At 34.3% G+C, this 14,367-nt stretch overlaps 2 protein-coding genes across 2 annotated transcripts in view; one reads left to right on the top strand and one right to left on the bottom strand.

Annotated features, from left to right (window-relative positions):
* Positions 1-565: 565 nt before the first annotated feature.
* Positions 566-12,947, bottom strand: LOC138351899 (cell cycle checkpoint control protein RAD9A-like). The gene is made up of 8 exons (XM_069304007.1): positions 12,790-12,947; positions 11,628-11,696; positions 10,726-10,874; positions 9,173-9,337; positions 6,246-6,402; positions 4,425-4,596; positions 3,293-3,546; positions 566-1,032 (listed from the first exon to the last, which is right to left on the bottom strand). Exons 1-8 carry the CDS (start codon positions 12,821-12,823, stop codon positions 707-709), a joined length of 1,326 nt encoding a protein of 441 aa, XP_069160108.1. The 5' UTR covers positions 12,824-12,947; the 3' UTR covers positions 566-706.
* Positions 12,948-14,188: 1,241 nt separating this feature from the next.
* The window catches only part of LOC138351898 (vacuolar protein sorting-associated protein 29-like), a 20,192-nt gene continuing 20,013 nt past the window's right edge, over positions 14,189-14,367 (top strand). The window contains exon 1 of the mRNA XM_069304003.1: positions 14,189-14,249. The gene's annotated coding sequence lies outside the window, so the exon portion shown is untranslated. The remainder of the gene's footprint in view (positions 14,250-14,367) is intronic.

Genomic DNA, 14,367 nt, shown 5'->3' with positions numbered 1-14,367 from the left:
TTTGACAGTTTAAAAATTTGTAAGTCAAAGGAAAATATTACTTTTGCAACAAGACGCACCTTTATACAGCATTTTAAAATCATCTATACATGAGAATTGTCAATATTTGCATTACTATGTAAAAATATACTAACTGAGAAACACAGTAGTGCATAATAAAAACAAATATACTGTAATTTCAATAACTTACAATGTCACTAAATGAAAAAAAAGAGCAATACCAATCAACTAATAATGGAACCAAAAAAAATAATTACCTTTGTTCTAACTGCACCGGTTTCTTAATCAATTTAAAGTACCGTACGGCACAATGTATACATTTCTCCTAGAAGATGTAAACAAATTAAGTTTCCTCAGGTGTGAGGAGGATTCAACTTCTCATCTATCTGATCTTAACATTATAAAATCAATGCAGTTTTCTCTAAGTTGGCTAACAGAGGGTTCTCCATCTAATCACATATGCATAGTTTATCTTACTTTGGACTTAGTCATTGTCAAACAAAATTTTTCTTTCTGGGACTGTTATCCTTGCCATTCAATCTGCTTTTACAAGTAAAACAGCAAGCAGTTGTTCAATATATATTCATTAATTCATAACTACACTTTCTTTACAAAATGCATACATAACAATGCTTAGCCTCAGAAACAAAAATCCCTTCTAGCAGTTTAAACTCACGAATTGCCACCAATAAAGAAGAAATTTGACTCATGAGTCATCATCTGAGTCTCCTGCTAAAATATTATTATGTCCAGGAATTGTCTGAGGGTCAAATGTAGACTCAAAGCAGCGACGGAAAAGAAATTTTAACTTCTTAGAGGGTGGAGTTCCAGGAACAATATCCTCCTCCTCCTCCTCTGCAACCGTATTTTTTACATCTAAATTTGGTAGAGATATCTCAAGTTGGGATGTATTTCCATTCATGTTACTAGTATCTCTGGGTTGCATTGATGATAAATGTGGTGCAGCCACATTACGGAGTGGAGTACTTGGTTTTCTGAGACCTGTAGACTTGCAAGGCGAGGATAAGTTTCCTGTAAAGATTACACAAATTACGGTATCAGTTAATTAGCCACGACCGTTCTTATTAGTATTCTGTATGTATATCCCGATTATTTTGTAAACATACAATTATATTCACATCCAAATTACATTACATTTTCTTGACACACACACATTGTTAGTATCATGACACATTGTCATTTATGCTCCCCTTTGAGTAGAATTTGTGTACTTCCAACATTATATATTTCAAATAATTTGTTAGTTGATAACATTCTGCATTGTCAATCTACAATATGCATATGAACCAAATTTTTAAGTAGTGCTCCATATGCTCTGATATGATGTGAAGCTGTATGCTGTATGGAGATAGTATGAGCATATGCAAAACATGGTGTACAATATGTTGGTGAAAATTTAATAATTATGCAGATATGGGACACAGAAACAGAGGCTGACTGAGCTAATATCAGTCACTAGGGCCTAGGAATACATTAAATAAATAAAAAACTATATCAGATAAGTGTGAAATGCACCTTGTGAGAAAAGTATTAAGGCCAAATATATGATTAAGTCTCGAATGGAGTGTGAATGTCTAAACTGGAGTATGTCAATGTCTAGTATGGAGTGAAGAACAGTCTAGTATGGGGTGTGGATATGTCTTAAGTGTAAGTTTAGATTCTGGTACCGTATTGCAAAACTGAAATTTTAAGTTTTCTTTCAAGTGTATGTTTCTGTTAGCAAACAAGAATGAGCATGCTAAAGGTATAAGAAAGCTCTGGTATGTAATGTGTGTGGAATGCTACGATAACAAGAGATAGATTCCTATGCAAGGGGGCATAAAAAATGTAGAAAATTAAAATGGCAGATATTATAGAAGAGTAGATAGGACCAAACATAGACACAAATGACATTTGTATACACAATTTTATGCTAAGCTGGGCTTGTTTTAAGCCATCACATTTACTAAAATAAAGTTAATACATTGGTATAAGTGTGTGAAGAAAGAATGCTAGAAGCAGAAATGAGTAATTATCACTGACAGATTCAACGTCAAATATGATGCATGCAGATAAAACATTTATGTTAGAGCATGATAGAGATTTATGTAGACGTATTGAAAATAGTATTAATGTGTGTGGGAGATGTATGTATAATATGAATGTGGATGAAAGTAAAGACATATTGATGGATAGAAAACAATATTGTGTGTGTGTGTGTGTGTGTGTGTGTGTGTGTGTGTGTGTGTGTGTGTGTGTGTGTGTGTGTGTGTGTGTAACAAATGTGAAAGGTTAAGTGCTTCAAGTGGTCACCAGGAATGCAAAATTGATAAGAGGGACTTTTTAAATAAACACTGCGAGTAGGATCAGTCAGGAAAAGGAGACTGGTGCCATACACAGATGCAGCCAGAGGGCTGAAGGAAGAGGTGCTGGTGCTGGCCCTTATGTGTGGATGTGAGATGACATGGTGGTCTAATGAAAAATCAAGAATTATAGCAACAGACCTTATGAGGAACATGAATTGAGTGTGCAAAATGCATTTGCTATTGTATGGGATAAGGCTGGGCACAAGCAATTTGGTAGGGAGAGAGTGTAAATGTATTTGTATATAATATACATGACAATTCATGAGGAGACTGCCCTGTACACCTTATGACAAGGTGGGGGGGGGGGGGTTGCTGCTTATAATGGCTGGAGTGTGCAAGTGCTTATTTTTCTGTGATGCTCTACAATATAAATGATATAACAAATGAATCTATGATATTTATATTTTATTCAATCTATAACTTTTCAATACTGTATATTATTCAAATTTTTTCTAGGCTGATTCCTACCCCACCCGGGTAAAGGTGGAGAAACCGGGTAAAGACAATGAATCAATAACAGATTGCAATACTGAACAAGGAAAAGAGAAAAGATACTCCTATAATGAGAGTACAGCAAATGTAAAACTGATAGGAAGATTGAATGACTCTTTTTTAAATGTTTAAATGATTCCCAAATCAGGACTCAATATCAATGTCAATGTATTTGTAAATATTTAGATACAACCTAAACAAATATGACACAAAAGAAAATTAGCACCTCTTAGCTATGATTTTGAATCTGTGGCAGGCTAAAAATGAGGACAAATGATAAATGTAGGTACACAATAGTTCTGATAAAAGACACTGATAAAATAGTTCTGATAAAAGATAAGAGAGACAAAAGACATAATTATTAACATTATTAACACATTAACATAAAGACAAAATTAATGCATAAAGAAAGGCAATGAAGGAGGCCATCCTACCTCTCTTTCCATTGGAAATATTATTAACTTGTTCAACTTGAATTGAATCGTTAATGGACTGCGTTATCCTATTCATGGCAGGGGTTTGTGAGCATGAAGGCGACTCAGGAGCTTGTTTTTTGCGTACTGGCTGAGTGATACGCTTGCCAGAAGTGTGGCTTCCTGAGATCTGTGTATCTGGCTTCTGAGACAGGGTTGCTAAGACAAATGTTCCTTCAAACATGGGACTGTTGTCAATGCTGAATATCATGGGGCTGAAAAGCAAAACATTTATAACATTATTCAATAAATAGTAAATATAGCAAATATTGACATTTGTTTTCTTACTTCCTTAGCAGGAAAGGGAGGATAGTGTTTCTCTAAAGGTAAGCAAACGTTTCAGACACTATTTATTGGAATTCTAATCTATGGTATTTCCTTTACTTTCATTATACTGTACCATACCATGCCATAAATCACTGTAGCTTCATTGAAAAATAATACAATATTTATATATATTCATTTCATGTTGGTTTATATAAAAACCTGATAAAAAGAGACTCCACAACTGCCCAGTTCGAGGAGCCATAGGGGTCTATGTTCTTGGGTCAAAACCGAGCGACCCGGGTTTAATTCCCAGGCAGGATAAAAAAAAAAAAGTTGGGTATATTTCCTTTCACTTGATGCTTCTGTTCACCTAGCAGCAAAATAGGTACCCGCCTGCTGCTGTGGACTGCAATCTTAAGGAAGGTTAGTAGTTGGCCTAGGGTAACCATGATAATAAGCCTAAGTTCAGATTTCCTGTCCCCCCACAATGGAAATAAAATGTAGTCAGCCCCTAATCTGTGCAAGCTCAGAGGATGCAAATTTGTGCCTGAGCAATTTCCTTATTGAAACCAAAACTCTAGCTACTTGAGGGGTAGACTTGCTCATACATGAGCTGGTGCAAGTTTCACACTGCAAAAGTTATCATTTCTATGAAACGTTCCTTGCTGATCAGTCATTTTGATTCTCAATGGTGATTTCTACGAATTTATTCATCCTTCATATTTTGTAATTTCTATTCCATTTACATATAGTATGGTACAATCCTCACAAGTTATTTTCATTCCTCATTAATTCATTTGTAACTTTCTACATTACATTCTCTTACCTTCCTGGTTCAGAAAAATGTGATGAAATGGGAAGATTCACTGGCTCAGCAAATGCAAGAATGGCTCTTAGTTCTTTGAGGCAAAATGTTACCTCACATTCACTGGAAATATTGTAATCATCAAACTCTCCTGATTCCAGTGTAAGCATTGTGTGAATTGCCTTGCCAGGGTCTGAAAAGAAGCAAACATTTAACAAAATGCATATGCAAAATCTAGTTCTAAGCAGCTAAAATGAATGAAGTAAACAAGGAAAAAGTAGTACTGTAATTTAATATCTATCTAAGAAATTACTGCTCTGCTACATATTATTTTCTGATCATTCTTAACATCAGAAAATTTTGCTGATATATGGATAAAAGCAAACATAATTCCAATGTATAAAAATGGAAACAGAGAAGACCCTTTAAATTATAAACCAGTATCACTGACATTTGTGGTAGTAAAATCTCTAGAAAAATGATTGTGTACTATACAACAAAATAAAATTTGTAATCATACATCAAATAAAGATACCAATGGAACACTAGCTCAAAGCATAGCTTACTCGTTTTCACTCAAAAAGTAATCCTTAAACTACAAAACACAAGAAAAATAAAAAACACTGAAAACATTCCATTACCTATCACAGTTATACATGTTACATACATCTTACAATATACTCAAATTTGTAATACTTTTTTCAAATAAAATTACATTGCAATACAGGTAGTAGTTAAATTAACACTAAATGAATTTTTGGTTTATGCTGAAAAAGCAATTTTAATCTACACAATGCAAGTGTAAGTGAATGAGAAAAAATGATTCATACTTGAAACCCAAGACTCTTAAATTGTGATGTAAAACCATTAGCATCTCATGTTTTGGCTTGCATTCTGTTTCTTTTTTGGTGAATATACTGCTCCACCAACACTGAAATGCCATTCATTCACTTTCAACTGAAGAGGGGAAGAGCGCATAATTATTTTCTGGCAAGGAGAGCCACATTACGAAAGACTTTCCTAATTATGTAGATTTTGTTGACTTCCACCATTGTAATGGGCTTTCATCGCTATTTACCATTTTCAAAGCGTAATATTTAATTATTTAATTTTTCAGTCTCTCTTCCTTTGTCATTCTTATTTTGTCTTTGATTTGAAATTTGGACCTCCCTTTGTTAATTTCCTTTTCTTCTTTAACTCAGAAAACATCTTTCAAAACTGAAGTTGAATTAATTTTCATCATCACCTTTGCTACCAGCTGACAGGTCAGACTTTGGCTTGAGAAATGTGACCAATAACAGATTTGGAATCATTTATAGAGTATGTATCTTCAGAGCTAAAATGGATTTTGTTATTAAATGTTAAAGAATTGTTTTAAGAATCAGAAATCATAATAAAATTCCTCTCGATTTAATACCGATTCTGATTACTGACAAATGCTCGATTCTTCTGATTCTCAATACCTATTCCGATTAATCGTCCTATCCTTACTTATAAATACTGTACAGTATAACTAATGACCAAAAATAATTTAAGTAAGGTAAGTTTGAAAATAAGTAGCTCAATATGATTATCCATTAATGTGCATACATACAAGAAGCAAAATAACTCATTTTTAAAATTAGCTCCGTGTACTTATGCAGACGAGGAGTCACAATAACGTAGCTAAAATATGTTGACCAAACCACACACACTAGAAAGTGAAGGGACGACGACGTTTCGGTCCATCCTAGACCATTCTCAAGTCGATTGTGCTTACCATGTACTTACCTCCTTAGGAGCGCTTCTTTCAATACCTTGTCACATTTTTAATTGAAAGTAACTTGTAAAAATCATCCTTACCAGGCTCATCATCAACATAGTTCCTAAGAACAGTTTTCTCAGGCGAGACACAAAGGGTAACTTCCTCCTGGTTAAGCTGGAAGTTGAGGACAGCGTCACTCAGAACCCGAGATTGACTTTGGATGTGGTTTGTGCATGAAGTCTTGTCATACACAGCCTATCGGTATAAGGGGTATATATTGCACTATAAGCAAGATATGCTGAAATATAAGGGAAGTCAATCAGTTCACACAACATGTTACAAATGATGAATCTGTTCATAACATTTCTTTTGATATGACCAGATATAAAAGGTAAAAAAGTAATATACCTTTATATTACTTTTTGACAGTCACCCTTGACTAAATACACTAAGCTCATTTCCCTTTTAATTTGATTCTTCCAATAAGATATAATTTTTTGAGTTCCCCTTCATTCAAAGAGAATAACTAAAACTGGAACTGAACTCAGAATGTATCAGATTTATAATTTGTACAAAGGGAGACAACGACGACACTGTCCTGCACTCTGGGAGACTACCTTTTTTAAATTTTAATCATTCACTTCCTACCAAAGGAGCAAGTTAAAGATCAGCCCAAGCTTCATCTTGAGGCAAAGCTCAATGCCGAATACACTGTGGACAGTGTATTCATACTGATACACTGTCCACAGAGCATTCTCTTTCTCAAATTTACCATACACTGATAGTTCTCTACACTGCTCCATGGGTGCAGCTGGAAGTGCAGTTGTCCTAACAATGAGTGATGGCTTATATTTTGTGTAGGGAGTCTGTATAAACAACCCTTCAGATCGAACTACTATTTGCCTTACTTCTTCCCTTGAAATGTGTACAAGTCTCCAAACTTGATACAAGTACATTAATTGTAAGTGATTCTGTATCGTCCATAACTGAGCTCAACTTTTTAAGACACAATTGTAACATGCTTGTGTCTGAAGATATTCACAAATACAATAAAATTTTATGTGGATTCAATTTCATGTTGGCCTCCAAATACATGACAGAGCTACTGAGTTAGCCAAAGAATCTGCCTTCAAAGGAGTTGATTATAAGCTAGGCTTTGGATTGCCTATAAGCTAGTTTTCAGAGAGCCACACACAATGTGAATTTCAGAGAATAACACAGAGAACATAGAGGTACTTTGAAGTAGAAATAATAAAGTAGAAAAATGCTGAAGGATCTAAGTAGGAGCAAACAGTTGGCCCAAATGGAGTGTCACGTTGGGTTCTAAGTGAGTGCACATTTGAGCTGAGCACGCTACGTCAATTTAATTTTCAGTTATCTTTGTGTACAGGAGTCTTGGCAAATACAATATATGAAAAATGGCAAACAGTTCCAATTTACAAAAATAATAACAGAGAAGACCCTTTTAATTATAGACCTGTATTACTGACAAGCATGGTAGTCAAAACACTATAAAAATAATTGAAATCAAATGGGTAAAAGACTTGGGAGAGAAATGATATAATAACAAATAGACAGTATGGTTTTTGAACAAGAAGGTCCTGTGTAACAAATTTACTTACTTTCTATGATAGAGCCACAGATATAGATTTTACAGAAAAAGATAATTGGGTTAACTGCCTTTACCTGGGCATAAAAAAATATATAGGCTTTTGACAGTCCCACAAAAAATATAAAAGTTGTCTAGGAAACTGGAATATACTGGAGGGGTGACAGGGAAGCTTCTGACATGGATTAGAAAGTTTCTGACAGAAAAATAAGGGTGGTAATCAGAGGTAATGTATCAGACTGGAGAACTGTTACAAGTGGTATACCACAGGGTTCAGTTCCAATACCAGTAATGTTCATTGTCTACATGAATGATCTACCAGAAGGAATATAGAGCTATATGAACATGTTACTGATGATGCCAAACTACTAGGGAAGATAAGAAAGTTAGATGACTGTCAAGCCCTTCAAGAAGACCTGGATAAAATAAGTGTATGGAGCAACATTTGGCTGATGGAATTTAATGTGAATAAATGCCACATTATGGGATGGTGAACAGGAAAAAACAGGCCACACACACACAACATACAAATTATGTGAAAAGGCTTTAAAGAACTCTGATAAAGAAGGGGATCTAGTGGATGGTTCTAGACAGAAAACTATCACCTGAGGACCACATAAAGAATATTGTGCAAGGAGCCAATTCTATGCTTTCCAACTTCACAATTGCTTTTAAATACATGGATGGTGAAACTTTAAACAAATTGTTCACGACTTTCATAAGACCAAAATTGGAATACGTAGTGGTTGTATGGTGCCCATATCTCAGGGACATTAATAAACTGGAAAAGGTGTAAGACATGCAATTAAATGGCTTCCATGTGGCTTCTTCCAAGACCGAAAGAAAGAAGTATGAGGAGAGGCTAAAGGGGTTAAATATATAAAAACTAGAAGATCCAAGGAAAAGAGGTGATATGATCAATACATACAAAACAGTAACAGGAATTGACAAAATTGACAAAGAATTCTTGAAATTGCATCTTCAAGAACAAGACATCATAGACTGAAGCTAAGGAAGCAAAGCTCCCAAAAAACATTAGAAAGCTCTCTTGTTGTAAACAGAGTGGTAGATAGTTGGAGCAAGTTAAGTGAGAAGACGGTGGAGGCCAAAACCATCAGTAATTTCAGTGTCATATGACAGAGTACTGGAAAGATGGGATACCACAAGTGTAGCTCTCATCCTGTAATTAAACTCATCATACATGTAGAATTCTTTTACAAAAGATTCAAGAGCTCTCTCCGTCTTACTGATGAATGAAGGTACAGTATATGAAATGTATTCAATAAGATTTTTTGCCTCTGCATCTTCAAGGATGGGAGCTCCTAAACATCAAATGCACATATTGTACTGTATATATATATACAGTATATATATATATATATTTATAGATACAAACAGTCACAGAATTTCACTTACTTGTAAAGTTTCGCACTCAATAAAGGGTAAACTGCACGATTTAACAATTCCATGACGACATGTTAGCTGAAGCCCTAACTTGGCATCGTCTCCATCTAGTGTCAGTTTGCATCGTTCCACAGTCTTTTCCAAAACAGCAATTGACTTGAGCACATTTATAAAAGCCTGAAAATTTTAATAGTGCTAATTATAGGAATTCCTTAAATTTGTACAGTATTGGAAAGAAGTTTCCAAGAGAGATTTGAAATCTTTGATTTCCAATGCCTTTTGACATGATCAGTTATACAAGAAGAAATAATGTTAAAGTTGTGGAGAGTAGTGGAAAAGGTTACAGAGGTACATAATGAACTCAGGAAATGAACCTTAAATTCACTTAGCTAAGCAAGTGACAATCTGATAAACTAGTTACACAGTTAAGTATGCTGTATATCCATGGTGTTTTATGATACAATTGGTTTAAGAACTAGGCCACAACAATCTCTAAACAAAGCAGTTAACATCTGTAGTGAGCCAGTTACATATTTACTAATCATGCACCCCCCCCCCCCACCCCCCATCCAATAGGCAGCAATGGAAAGTTGTGCATATAATACCTCTCGTAAGCTTACTTTGGATAGTTGGTTAAGATTTCTGGAAGCACCTCATTTTGAATGAAATACACATTTCTTGAAAATGTGCAATAGAATTATCTCAAAATTCCTTCAAAATGTTCATATTCTATTACATAGTGACAAGGTATGTGCATGATTCTAATGATATAGTTTACATTTGGTCAGATCTGCTTTGGCTGATTACATGACTGTGGGTTCTGTTACAAGTGCCCAAGTAGAGTCTGGAGTCTGGATTCAGTACCAAGTTTTGTTTGTAAAATAGGGTACAATAAACGTAAAGGTGGCTTACACACTAGACAATTTGTGTAAGGGTCAAATAGCAAGGTCGGGGAAATATGATGTGGAATATTCTCTAAATTAAATTTGGAAAAATTATAAATGTATCTTACAATATATTACATTGCAAGACTTCATGGATCATTCAGCAGTTAATCCCCATGAGCTTATTCCAGATTTGAGTACAATTTTGTACAGTATTGTAATTTTAGAAGAAATGTTTTTAGAGTGTAAAATTGGTTCCAAGGCAATATTTCTTATTTTATTAACATTTAGTTTATTGTGTATTTACAATGAAAATTGACATATAGCCACATAATTGTCATCATAGTGAGAGCCAAACAATTTACCATACTTTATAGTTTTCAATCTGATCACTAATTTATTATATTAACAGCATAATTCAATCAATTAAATTATTAAGTAAATTATGTAAAATAAATTAAATTATTAATAATAATAAAATAACTAAGATGTTCATCACGGACTCCAACCTTGAACAACTGACATCGCTGAATTTGATTTAAAGTAAGCAAAGCAAATAAGCAAGTACCAAAGTAAGCAAGTAAGCAAAGTAAGTAAGCAAGTACCTTTTCGATTTCCAGGTAATCATTACCATATTTTGATCACGCTTATTATAGTAATAATCAGATACCTACAACTCACCTTCATAGCAACTTTACACTTGACTATCTCATCTCCTGCATTTGACTGTTGCCCGCCTAAACCCTCATCAAAATGAGTGAAGAACCCGCTGCCAAAATGAAATGAAGCAAATGCTGACCGAGATGAGTTGACAGTGCGGAAGATAACTCCTGTGGAGGAAACTATCATCATTACACTGAATTATCATTAAACAAAATAATTTTCAGACATTTCAAATTGTATTTTCTTAATCATATACATACAGTATAAGGGAAAGGAATTATCAGGAGAAAGTGCCAAGCCATTATGACTATATATATATATAACTAGGAAGGGATCAGGATACAGTATAGATTTAGGATGTGACAGAGGAATGATGGCCAATTCCTCTGGTCATGGATTGAATGCCTTGGGTGGTCGGGGATTGAATGCCGACTTGCATGAAGTGAGACCGTCGCTCTACCATCCAGTCCATATATAAACTAATATAATTATTAAATACTGTGAACTCACCTAGTTGTGCTTCACACACACAATAGGAATAAAAATTAAACATACTTTTACAATATATAGTATATAACTGTACAGGTGTACTTCTTTTTAAAAGTTAATGCTTAATGATACTCAATATTTAGTACAGTACTGTACTTGTACAAGTCTTGTAGACCAATTTCCACAACAACACTTAATGTCACAAGAATATTAGTACAGAGGAAAAGCCACACTATCTCAACATGAACTGCACCAGGTCTTTGAGTAGCAGCTTTCCTTCAACACTAAAATAGTGAGGTCCATTTTGTATCCAAATATTACCGTAAATTGTTTTATAGTGTGCTTGCTTAAGCTTTTATAGATTGAAATAATATTAAGCTAGAAAGTTATAACAAAATAATAACAAATTTACTTTAGAAAATGACTCTTACCTGTAGAATCTGGTTCAACATATAATTCATCGCCAATTTTTGCCATTGAGTGCATAACTCTTCCAAAAACTGAAAATAAAATGCACACACTGTAGTTACATAATTTCATACATTTAAAATTAAAATAAATAATTTAAAAAATAAATAATTTTAGAGTTTTGTGTATTGCAAACTATGCTAGTACATTGCAATTTTTAGTCTATAGAGTATCTGCAATATGTTTACATGAATACTGTACAGCATACTGGTAAAAACAAAGATACTGTACCTCCTTTGGCAAAAAAAAAAAAAAAAAAAAAAGTACAGTACCTGTACATGCTAGGAAGATTCATTAGCAAACCTAAGTAAAATCTCCGCTAAAGTAAATTAATCTATATCTGCAAGTTTTGACTGACAAGTGACCTAACTTCTGCACTAGTACAGCATTACCACGACTAGTCCTGAGTTTTACACTTACCTGAGTCACTCTCATACTATTTTATGCAAAACTATTGAATGTTCCATTAAACAGTGGTTGGCACTATATCTCAATGATGTGACATATGTCATTACTCAAGTTCTTCTTATAAAGAGCTTAAAAGTTTACTTAAATCAAGCCCTAATAAATATATATATAAATGTGTTGAATACAGGCTCAGAGGACACTGCACTATATGTCCACAATCAAGTGACTGTCAAGAATGTCTTGTAGAATTATTTTTTCTTAGATTTTATTTGCTTATTTGTCTATCATTTGTTTTTTATGGTAATTTGTCGGACTGCTTACAAAAATCAAGATTTCAAAAGAATCTTTATTTGAAAAGATATATTGTAAATAGTGAAAATTTAAGACTGATTACATGACTGCCGAGGTATGAATCTTAGGAATAAATGATATGTTAATGTGTTATTTAGATACAGCAGTGTGGTGGAAATATTTCCTTTTAGAACAAAATGTTTAGGTACATTTTTTGCACTTGATGCCTCTGCTCACCTGGCAGTAAATAGGTATGACTTATACAGCTCTTGTGTATTGGTGTAGGTGTGTATCCCTGACAATGGGCAACATAATATATATATAAGAGTACTTAAAAAAGCTGAGAACACTTTTGGCAAAACGTCTAAAATGAGACAAATCTTCTAAGAAAACATACATGATGTTGAGGAAATCGTTAGGATTTACCTTTAATATTAACCCCTGGTACAATGCACTTCATTGTTTCAGCGTCATGCAAACTAAGACGAACTAAACATATATTATTCCGAGAGAGTACTCTTGCATGGGCCTTGTTTACTTCAGGTGAGCCTTTGCACTAAACTAAGATATATCCGGGTTTTCTTTGTGTAAAAATGATTAAGTTGAAACATGGTATAATGTATAACAATTAAAGAAAGTTATAAATTAAAATACATTAACTTTGATTTAAATAAATAAAATAACATATATTAACAAAAACATAATGACTTGTTAAAAAATGGAGCTTTTATGTGAGGCTGAAGTATGACGCGTCTGTCCCGTACATCTACGACTTACAATCTGGATTTATCGTGATTCGTTCGAGAGGGTCGCCATGACGTCATATAGATGCATAATTTTGCTTGCAGTACTGTTATAAACCCAATGTACCTGCTTGTATATGTATAAATAATTAAATAAATAAATAAATAAATACTAATACTGGAGGAGTGATATTCTGTGATTCAAAGTCAGCTATTCAAGCACTTGAAAATCCAAAATGCTAATTTAATGTGCTGTACCCATGAGAGTTTACTTAATCATCCTATGAGATGAAGTTATTAGATGAACTCATAGCTAGATTTTGATCTATACTCTGTAATTCTTCATAGAGAATAGGGGATCATCACGTCCATCATTGCTGTGTAGACCGGCTACGCCACGGAGTAGTCTCTGCGGCGTAATGGTAAAGCACGCGCCCAAGTTCATGTGTATTGAGACAAGAAAAAATACATCTCAAAGAGTTCTACCATGGTACGCGTCCGCCAGCGCTTTGACCTAGCTGGCTTCGTATCCGCGGGCCCGGGAAGGATTTTTTCTTTATTATTATAATTTTCGACCACAGACGTGGCCACACATTTACAATGCTAAGCAGCATATATACATTTTCTTCTGTCCTCCATGGACAGGAGTTAGAGATGTGTTACGAGAAGGAATGACCGGACGCCAATTCTTAACTGTTTACACAGCAGATAATTGGTTGTTAAACGATTTGGCGGGTCGTATTCCGGAGAAAAAATTAGGATTAAGGATCTGCCCGAAACGCTATGCATGTTAATGGCTTTACAAGAATTTAAGAACTCTTTTTATATATAAATAAAAAAATAAATCTGCTGACGAATCATCTTGTGTGCGATGAGACTTGTATCTGGCATAATTAAAATATTAACTTAAATAATTCGTTTGTTAGACAATATATGATATTCAGATCTATAAATTACTTTAGAAAGGCCTATAATGCATATAAATATTAATTTACACACTCCTGGCGCTATACGCCAGGAATTTCAATATGGCGTTCAAATAATTTTAGGCAGAGGGTCTCTGGGTCGGTTGGTCGCTGACGGCTACGGGGCCGCCAGTCGTCAGGAAGCAGCGGCGGTGTGAGTATCGTCGTTTCCCTCTAGGTAAGGCTGATATATATATATATATATATATTTTTTTTTGCTAATATATCTGAGCAGTTGGGGGGTACGCATGTATATATATATAGTCTACCTCCGCCTACAATGCATTATACATTTG

The sequence above is a fragment of the Procambarus clarkii genome, chromosome 51, assembly GCF_040958095.1.
Source record: "Procambarus clarkii isolate CNS0578487 chromosome 51, FALCON_Pclarkii_2.0, whole genome shotgun sequence".
In the NCBI taxonomy this organism is placed as follows: domain Eukaryota; kingdom Metazoa; phylum Arthropoda; class Malacostraca; order Decapoda; family Cambaridae; genus Procambarus; species Procambarus clarkii.
The sequence above is the reverse complement of the archived record's forward strand: the minus strand, read 5'-3'. Positions and strand labels throughout refer to the sequence as shown.

Excerpts from the sequence above, each read along its gene's own strand:
- LOC138351899 (XM_069304007.1), bottom strand. The coding sequence starts at position 12,823 with ATGAAGTGCATTGTACCAGGGGTTAATATTAAAG. Across the intron at positions 9,338-10,725 it reads AGTGTAAAGTTGCTATGAAG|GCTTTTATAAATGTGCTCAA; the intron begins GTGAGTTGTAGG and ends TAAAATTTTCAG. Across the intron at positions 6,403-9,172 it reads TTGAGTGCGAAACTTTACAA|GCTGTGTATGACAAGACTTC; the intron begins GTAAGTGAAATT and ends TTATACCGATAG.